Genomic DNA, 9532 nt, shown 5'->3' with positions numbered 1-9532 from the left:
GGGTGGGGGATGTCCATTCGGCTGCACTCCCACGTTCCGCAGGCGCTCTCGTACTTTTCGACCTTTTGGGGTAGGGGGCGAACACGCAGGGGCGAGGACGGATCTAAGAGCCCAAGGTGGCTCACTTTTTCCGACGCGAATTGAGACCATCCAGGACTACATTTCCCAGGATGCATCGCGGCGCCCCGCGCGCGCTCGCGAGCGCCGGCCTCCTTGGCACGCACGTCCCTCGCAAGGGGAGGTGCGCATGCGTACCGGAGTAATTCGCAGGGGTGGGGTTGCGGCGGGAGCCAGGGCTCGTCTGCGTGGGCGACCGGCAGGCGCCGGGTGGCTAGTGACGTCGACCGGCAGGGGCCGGCTGGCTAGTTACGTCACGCAGGCCCGCCTACTGCTGGGTAGTGCCTGTGGCTGTTTTCACCTAGGTGTTCTGCTGTCTCCTACCTCAGGATGCTCCTCGTCTGGGTGTGCTAGGTCGGACCGGGCCGGCCTCACGCCGAGTCCGTGGGGCTCCTCTGTGGTTCTGATCGAGGACGAGGACCATGCGCCCGGCCGAGAGACGTGGGCTGAATCTGCGGTCCTGAGTAAGACAAAGTCAGGGCTCCCCAGGCCTTTCTGCCTGGGAAGCAGGTGCTTGTGGCTTTGCATAGTGTCTTCCTAGCATGTGCTCAATGACCATATCATTTCTTAGGGTAGAAAATTTACAAATTGCAAGGGCCCGCGTTCCTGGCTTTCAAAATATAGCATGGTTGCATGCCACATTCATTTATGAAGTGGGTTTATTTTTAATAACTTTGATGGCAGAGTGGGCAGGATAATATCTATTCCTTGCTCTAATCTAAAGCTATTTATTAGGAAAAACCAAATCAAACCAAAGCCTTTGTTGCCCTGAGTGGTTCTGCCCGCCTGGAACCTAAGACTTCCTGGAGGCTGAAGGAGGACCAGTTCAAGACCAGCTTATCCTTTGCAAGACCCTGTTTTAAAGAGCACAACAAAAAGCCAACCTTTTTGCTCCTCATTTATTTACATGGTATTTTTCTCAAAACTGCCCTTGCCATTCATATTTTCAGTTAAGATTCAGCAGGGCTGGATATGGTGTTTTATTGTTTTTATTTTTGAATTGTTCTTGCTCTGTAGCCCAGACTGGTTTTGAATTCCTGACTCCTCAGCCTCTAAGTATGGTCTTAAAAAAAACTTGGAATCTCTAGTTCCTGGCTCTTTTATTTTCAACTTTAAAAAATCAAAATAGCCGGGTGTGGTGGTACACTCCTGAGCACTTGGGAGGTGGAGGCTGATGGATCTCTGTGAATTCAATAGCAAGTTCCAGGCTAGTTGGGGCTACAGGGATACCCTGTCTCAAAAAGACAAAAGAAAGAAAATCAAAATAATTGGAGGGGTGTATGGGCTGTGTTTTATTTTGAGACAGGGTCTCCCTGTTGCCCCAGCTGACCTGGGTGGGACTCCTATGCAGCTCACCCTGTCCTGGATCTCACAGAGATGTGCCTGTCTCTGCCTCCCAAGTGCTGGGATTAAAGGTGTGTGCCATCTGCTGGATTTACAAGTTTAATTTTTTGTAGTTTTATCTTCCCGTGAAGTCTAGGTTTGTTAAATTAATTGCAGTTAAATATGTCATCTAATATGGCAAAGGTTAACATCCAAATTACATGTATAGTTCCTAACCAAAGAATATTAGGAATGTGAAAAATATCAATTAAAAATACTATTTTTATTTCATGTGTATGCATGTATTGCATGTAGATAAGTGCATCCATGCCGTGCAGTGCCCTCAGAGGACAGAAAAGACTGTCGGATCCCCTGGAACTGAAGTTATGGATAGTTGTTAGTTGCCATGTGGGTGCTGGAATTCGAACCCAGGTCTTCTGCCAGAACAGCCAGTGTTCTTAATCTCTGGGCCATCTCTGAAAAATATCAGAGTGTTCTTAACCACTGGGCTGCCCATGAAAAATATCAATTTTAACTATATATTAATAGTAGAAGGAGGTTATTAAAAGAAAAGATGGGCTGGTGAGATGGCTCAGTGGGTTGAATACCAAGCTTGATGACCTGAGTTTGATTTCTGGGACCCACATAGGAAGAGAGACCTGACTCCTGCAAGTTGTCCTCTGACCTCCACATAGGTGTGGAAGTCCCTCCCCCACATTAAATAAATAAGTTTTTTTTAAAATGGGTCTTTATGGAGCAGTTAAGAGTGTTTGCTGCTTTTGCAGAGGACTAGAGTTCATTTCCTAGCACCCATGTTGGATAGTTGACAACCACCTATAACTCCAGTTTCAGGACACACACACACACACACACACACACCAAATCTTGTCTTTTTGGTGTGAATCTGAGCCTGTAATAGCTAAGTGATCTCTCTGGCCCCCCTCCCCTTTTTTTGGACGCAGGGTCTCACTATACAGCCCTGGCTGAGTGGGAACTTGTTATGTAGACCAGGCTGATCTCAAAATCACAGAATTCTGCCTCTGCCTCTGGAGTTCTGGGATTAAAGGCATGTGCCACCATGCCCAGCCCTGATAAATTTAAAAAAAGAAGAAAAGACAGAACAGGGACGACAAGATGTCACTTAGAATGCTAACAAATGTTAGATTAGTTAACAGTTACCTCTATAACACACCTTAACCTTTTCTTTCTCTGTTTGTGTGCATACACAGACACACAAACTTGTGTGGATACCTGAGGATAACCGCTGATGTTTTGCCTTAGGTGCTGTTCATTTTTTTTTTTTTTTTTTGAGACAGAATCATTGCCCTGGAACTCAGCGAAATAGGCTGGATTGACTGGCTGGTGAGCTCCAGAGATCTGCCTGCCTCTGCCTTTCCTCCCTTGCATGTAGGCCACCATGTCCCAATTTGTTTGTTTATACATGAGGGTTCTGGGGAATGGAACTGTAGTCCTCATGCCCTAGTACCTTCCCCACTGAGCCGTGTCTACAGTCCTCTAACCCCCTTTAAAACATCTAAGTGCTACTTTGTTCTCCGAGAGAACTGCTCTTCTTCATTTCATTTAGTTGTCCATGTTGCAAAGCTTCCTGGATGGTGACTTGTACATACCGCTGCCTCTTTTTCCTTCTCTCAGCACTTATTTGTTGAACTCTGAATTTTTTTCAGGCACAAGGTCAGGGATTTCAGGTACACATCCTAAGTTAATGAGGCGATCTGCTTATCAATATTGTATTTGAACATCGCCTCACTTTGCTTAGGGCAGTGCTTAAATAGATGTGGGCTTATCTCTGGAAAAGAGATTACAAAATTATCCTTATTAGTTTATTAAGTAAGTCCCCAACTTAGTGAAATTACTAAAATGGAAATATGTTAGCGATTGTCTTACTGTCTACAGTGTCAACTTAGCCATTGTAAAAGCATTTTGTAGAAACAAAGGTCTATTCACTGTAGGAAATATGTGAACTGCATGGAAAACAAACTTCCCAAGACTTTAATAAAAGATGTGAAATAAGAGTAAAGGCTAAAGAAGAATGGAAATGATTCTACTTTTAGATTAAATGTACTTGAAAAAAATCTTCGCTGGGAGCTTTTATTGGTGTATTTTAAGGACTCACATGTACCTTCTTTTATCTCTTTCAGTGTTGTGAAAGTAGCTCATTCCTTTTCTTCACAGTTTGTGCAGAAAAGCATTTGTTAAAGGTGAACAATTCCTGAAATGTTGGATCTCCTCAGTTTTCATGAAGTGATAATTCAAGCACCAAAGTCTTGTAATAGCAAACAGTTTAAATAACAGTTGAGGTTTTGTTTTAAAAGCATTTTAAGGGAAAATAATTTTCACATTGTTAACATTTCCCTTGTGTCTATAGTGACTTGCTCTCTCACCTGCAATGGTCTGTGTATCAGGTCTTCTATTAGCCTAGGCTGCTCAGTCTTTCAGCTGTGGATATGGTCCAGCAGGCTCCCTTTGTCTGTACTGTGTGCATATCGCTTTGATTTGGAATCAACAACCAAGAACATCATTTTTGCTTCTCACCTTTCTGTTGCTTGATTTTAACCTTTTGTGTTCCACATTTTATAAAAACTGAACTCACAGTTAAAGGAATTTTACAGTATTTTATAGACCCCATTCATCTAGACCCTACCCTTATTTTTTGTAGACAGCGTCTTGTTATATAAACTAGACTGGCCTGGAATTCCAGTTCCTCCTGCCTAATCCCTAATATTGGATTACAGGCATGAATAACCCATACTAGCCCTACCATATTTAATTTTAATACATATTTGGCTTGTTTCGTGTTTTTGACATTTCAGTCTACATTGTAGACAGTATACTGTCCCCCAGAACTTGAGTGTGCACATGTAGTAACTAGATTTTAGTATTTGTTTACTTTTTTCTTTTGATGTAAAATTTACAAGAAATGATATGTTGTGCCAGCAAGATGGCTCAGCAGGTAAAGGAACTTAACCACCAAGCCTGACAATCTGAGTTCAGCCTCTGAGTCCTACCTGGTAGGAGGAGTGAATCAACTCTTGGAAAGTTATCTGACACCCACATGTGTGCTGTGGAACATGTACACAGACACACATGTGCATAGACATGGATGTTACACTAAAAAAAGGACATGTCCAAATCTTAAATGTTTTTTTTGCTGTTTTGACAGGTGCACAATCCTTGTTTTTAAGTTTATCTTGGTCATCTTTGCTGACTCCAGAGTTTTAATTTTGTGACTGCTTTTGGCTTTGTGGCTTCTTTATACTGGTCATTCTTTTCACTTTGCACATGCCCAATACTGATGAAGAGAACCAGCTTTCTTTTATGAAGAGACATATACTCATGTGTCACTTAAAATGCTGTTTTGTCTAATCCTTACTCATCAGTGGGAACTTGCTCACAGATACTGGGTCTTTAAAGTGGATTCAAGGGCCAACACTCTAGGAAGCAGAAGGGTAGCATAGTGGGTAAAGTACTGACAAATGCCAGAGTGAATGAGCATGGAGGGGAACATAGTGCTGGCCTCCTTCTAGAATGTAGAATGAGACTTTGCCAACTCTCACAGTCTCATCAGGGAGTAAGGGAGACAGACAAATCAGTACTGGTGATATAGGCTGAGTGTTGAAGCATGGTCAAAGTATTCCATGATAACTGGTGAGGAGACAGGGCACAGGCTTAGACTGCAGTTAGCATTTAAGTGAGTTTAGGACCCAAAAAGAGAGTTGGGAAGCTTGTTTACCAAGTGATTTTATGGAACTATGCCATGCATTCATTTTACTTCAGACTTTAATAGCCTTCTTGATTTTTGACGTTTTTTCAGCCCATCTCTTCCTTTCTAGTCGGCAAAGTAATGGCCTCTCAGAGATGTCCCCAGGACCTGCGAGTATTTATATGAAAAAAAAGGAATTTGCAGATCTAATTCAAGAGGACTTTGAGATGGGAAAGGTTACCATGTATTATTGGGAAGGGACTAGTATAATTAGAGGTATTTAAAACAGAACAGGGAAGCAGATGATGAGCGTTAATGATGGAAAACTGTGCCGTGATGTGGTGGTGTAGGAGGCTCACTACCAAGGAACATGGCACCTCTAGAAGCTGAAAAGGACACAATACGGTCTTTTGTTTGGGGCTCCAGAGGAACTAACCCTGCTCACATCTCATTTTAGCTCTATGAGACTTGGGTCAGAATCATTGAATGGTAAATCTGTGTTATTGTAAGCCATGCAGTGCTATGATTGTTATATCAGAAAACTGGGGCAGTCCTAATACTTTTAAATTCATAGTGTAAAAATGGGCTTTCCTGTCTCACTTTGACACAGAAGAAAAATAGAGTAATTATAAATTAAATACTTGTTTTTAAAATTTTTAAAAAACTTTATTATTTTTAGTTTATGTATATGCATGTATTGCTTGCATGTAGGTAAGTGCACCTGTGTCGTGCAATGCCTGCAGACATCAGAAGAGGCTGTTGGATCCCCTGGGACTGGAGTTAAGGACAGTTGTTAGCTGCCATGTGGGTGCTGGGATTTGAACCCGGGTCTTCTGAAAAAATAACCAGTGTTCTTAACCACTGAGCCATCTCTCCAGCCACAAATTAAATACATTTAAAGAAAGATTTATTTATTTTAATTTTATGTGTATGTGTCAGTTCCTGCATGTATGTATGTATACCTGGTGTGTAGTTGATTCCTGTAGAGACCAGAAGAGGGCACCAGATCCCTTGGAACTGGAGTTACAGGTGATTATGAACTGCCCAGTGTAGGTGCTGGAACTGCACCCAGGTCTTCTGCAAGAACAGTAAGTGCTCTTAACCACCGAGCCATCTCTTTAGCCCCCAAACAAAATACTTTTGTGGTGGCCACTTCTGGTGGAAAATGCAGGCTTTATTGTATTATTCGTTGAGCCAAATTTGTCTCCTGGTAGATTTTAGTTTATTTCTGGAGGTGGGAACAACCCCTGTCATGTTGCAGATTTAAGGCCTTGGTGTGGAGTGGTCTGATTATTCTTTTCTCCTATCAGTCTTTTTCCTGTATTGTTTGTTTTCCCAGCATGTAAAAAGTTCCTACCAGGTCACTCTTGTTAGCTATTTAAATGTCCTTTGTTCTTGGTTTATTCATTATAGACTTGCTATTTACCTTCCATAGGTATGCCTCATCTTACTGAGAAGATTGCTGGACTCTAGACTACTAGGACTGCCTCTCATCTTCCTACACAACAAAGTCCAAATAGGAAGATGGGCTTTGAGCTCTCCATTGTGACTCAGGCAAAGGGCACTGCTCTCTGGAGGTCAAGATCCATTGTACAGTACGGCCGAAGAGGACATGACCCAGCAGAGGGTTTGGAACCCTTCCTCTGTGGGATTGCAGTTTTGTAGGACTTTGATAGATGAGCTAAACCTGCCTCAAGCTTGTGTTCTCGTTCTGGGCCTCTTCATCACATCACTGCTGGTGCCATTCACTCCTGTGTGTCTGAGGCTTCTCATCACCCGAACAGCATTACTTCTGTTTCCTCCTTCCTGGCACCTTTACATTTTCATTCTCACTATGCCTGTTCTTCAAGATTCCGCTCAATCTCTTAACTCCTGTACGCACTCATGTTTGTGCCAAAATGAAGTACTGTTACGGACCAGTTGAGACTCACTGTGGGACTCTCGTCTCCCTTGCTGTGAAGCCCCTGAACAGCAAATTACAGTTCACTATCATGTCTCTTTCCTCTGCGAGTGCTGCCAGAGAAAACCATAGCCAGGAAGATGAGTTATGAGCATACCCCGTCCTCTCTGCTTTTCTTTTGCTAGTGCTTCTGTTAGTCTGGCACTGTGTGGCTCAGGCTTTTTACTCACTATCCTCAGTTCATGACTATTGTTGTCCCTCTCATGGATAGCATGCAGCTTTGCTTTCTGCTTTAGTAATATTTTTATTTATCTGAGAACATCCCACTATGCCTTTTTCTACAAGTACTCTTCCTGTACGAGCCTTGTTTTGTCTGCACTTGGGGCCGCCTGTTTTTCTTCCCCTTCGCTACCCTGTAACAACTCCCTTGTCTGTTGCTTTCTCCTCCTTTGCCTACAGGTGCATGGAAGTCTGCCGCTTACCGCTCCTCCCAGTTCTGCACTTGTTCTTCTTTTGCCATCTTCAGACTTTTCATGCATATTGTGGAATTAGTCTGCTGTTCCCTCCATTGTCTCCAAATCATTAGTGAGCTGTTACTTAACTAATCTATTTTAACCCTTAATTTATCTAATTCTGTTCTGATCTTGACCTCGAAATTTGCTGTCTTCCCATTGTCTGATGGCTCTTCCCTTCCTTTGTTTTTCTTTCTCCTCCATTTGCTTCCTGCATAATGATTTTCCTCACAATCTTACCTGAACATAACAGTTATTTTATTTTTCAAGTTCACTTTAGCTTTATGCCGTGATTTATATCTGAAAGTGCCATTACCGAGCTTCATTGACTCTTACTCCTTCTTAGTAGGCTTTATGAGGGATGTCTTCGCCTGTGGGTGGGAATGTCTGGCTCCTCTTCAGTTCTTCTCTCCATTTATTTTCTTCACTCCTGACTTACAGCTGGAGCACAGAGTTACTCTCAAGTTTGTCACAAAGATTCTTCCTACCCCTGGCCCACAAAAGGTGGTCCTACTGCCAGTCATCTTCTGTGCTTAGATTCATGGACAAGAGAAACATGGAAGCAGATGACACATTGATAGCGACTGCAAGTGACCCTCATAAATGTACCTTCTTTGTAGCCCATGCCCTAGATTACAGTCAGTCCTGTCATCCTCCTAGTACCTACTTCTCTAGTGTATCCTTCGCCACTTAATCATGCAGAAGTTGCCAGGCCTTCCTCACAATTGTCCATCAGTATCCGGGATATGCATTTCCCAGAACTCCCTGCTCTGCTGCTGTCAGTCCTACCTCAGGCTCCATCTTCTGGTTGGTTATATTAGCTTTTCCCTGGTGGCTTGTGCTGCCCTTATATTTTCCAGTAGTCCATTACTCAAGCGCTTACAAGACAGACCTGAAGTTGCTTCCTGGCTTAAAGCATGTAGAGGAATCCCCACTTCTGAGAATGGCTTCTTAGGCTTGGTGCCTTAGGCTTGGGTATGCACATCTGTCTCCACCCTTGCTTCCTGCTTCTCTCTGCCCACTCAATACACAGAGCTGCACTGAGCTCTTTCCATTTACACTTCATCATCTAGGCTCTGCCTCTGCTCATGCTGTTTTCAACTCCATTTGCACCACACTATCTGAGACCCAAGCCTATTCTCCTTGAAGCCACCAGGCTACAGGGCTTTTTCTGTGCTTGTGACCCTTGGGTAAACTATCATAGCAGTGGCCATTCTTAGTCCGTTCTTGGTTTTTCTAGCTAGACCTGACCCCTTGAGGGAAGGGACAAATACTTTTTCATTTTTGTTTTTATCCTTGGGGATGGTTCAGAGCCAGGCACAAATTAAGTATTCAGTAATGGCTTATTAAAACGGCAGGGTCAAATCTCTGAACACCAAGATAGTTATCAATGTATCAGATAGTTCCTAAGTAACACCCAAAAGTTAGGCCAGTGCCCCTGTTCTAGGTTAACTTAGTACTACAGAGATGTCAGTTTGGACCAATTGCATAAAGGACCCTTTGTGGGGCTACAGATGTAGCTCAGTTGATGGAGTGCTTGCCTGGCATATATGAAACCCTGGGTTTGATTACCAGCACTGTATAAACCAGGAATGGTGGTGTGTGCCTGTAATCTAAGAACACAGAAGAGGCAGGAGGATTAGAAGTTTAAGTTTATCCTCAGCTACAAGAGTGAGCTTGAGGTCAGCCTGGGCTACATGAGACCCTATCTTCTCTTCTCCTCTTTCCTTCTCCAAAAAAGGCCCACTCAGTGTCTGTGACTAATAATATGAATCTGACCACCACCACCCCCCCAAAAAAATGGAAAGAAAGAAAGTGAAACATATATTAATAGCTTAGATCAGTGTTTCTTTTTTTTTTTTTTCTTCATCTTTTTGAGACAGGGTCTCCCGGTAGCCGCAGCTGTCCTGGAACTCACTATGTAGACCAGGCTGGCCTTGAACTCATAGAGATCCGCCT

The 9532-nt window shown here is 43.2% G+C and overlaps 1 protein-coding gene across 2 annotated transcripts in view; it reads left to right on the top strand.

Moving 5' to 3' along the window:
* Positions 1-351: 351 nt before the first annotated feature.
* The window catches only part of Znf10 (zinc finger protein 10), a 34931-nt gene continuing 25750 nt past the window's right edge, over positions 352-9532 (top strand). Inside the window, exons 1-2 of one of the 2 annotated variants that reach the window (XM_029554598.1) lie at positions 352-581; positions 6597-6788. In XM_029554598.1, coding sequence (XP_029410458.1) covers positions 6774-6788 — 15 coding nt within the window. In that variant the 5' untranslated portion in view covers positions 352-581; positions 6597-6773. The remainder of the gene's footprint in view (positions 582-6596; positions 6789-9532) is intronic. The other variant, XM_008850186.3, reaches the window with a different exon arrangement.

This window comes from Nannospalax galili, unplaced genomic scaffold, assembly GCF_000622305.1.
Source record: "Nannospalax galili isolate Female #2095 unplaced genomic scaffold, S.galili_v1.0 scaffold100, whole genome shotgun sequence".
NCBI lineage: Eukaryota > Metazoa > Chordata > Mammalia > Rodentia > Spalacidae > Nannospalax > Nannospalax galili.
Note: the sequence above shows the minus strand (reverse complement) of the source record. Positions and strands in the feature narration are given on the sequence as shown.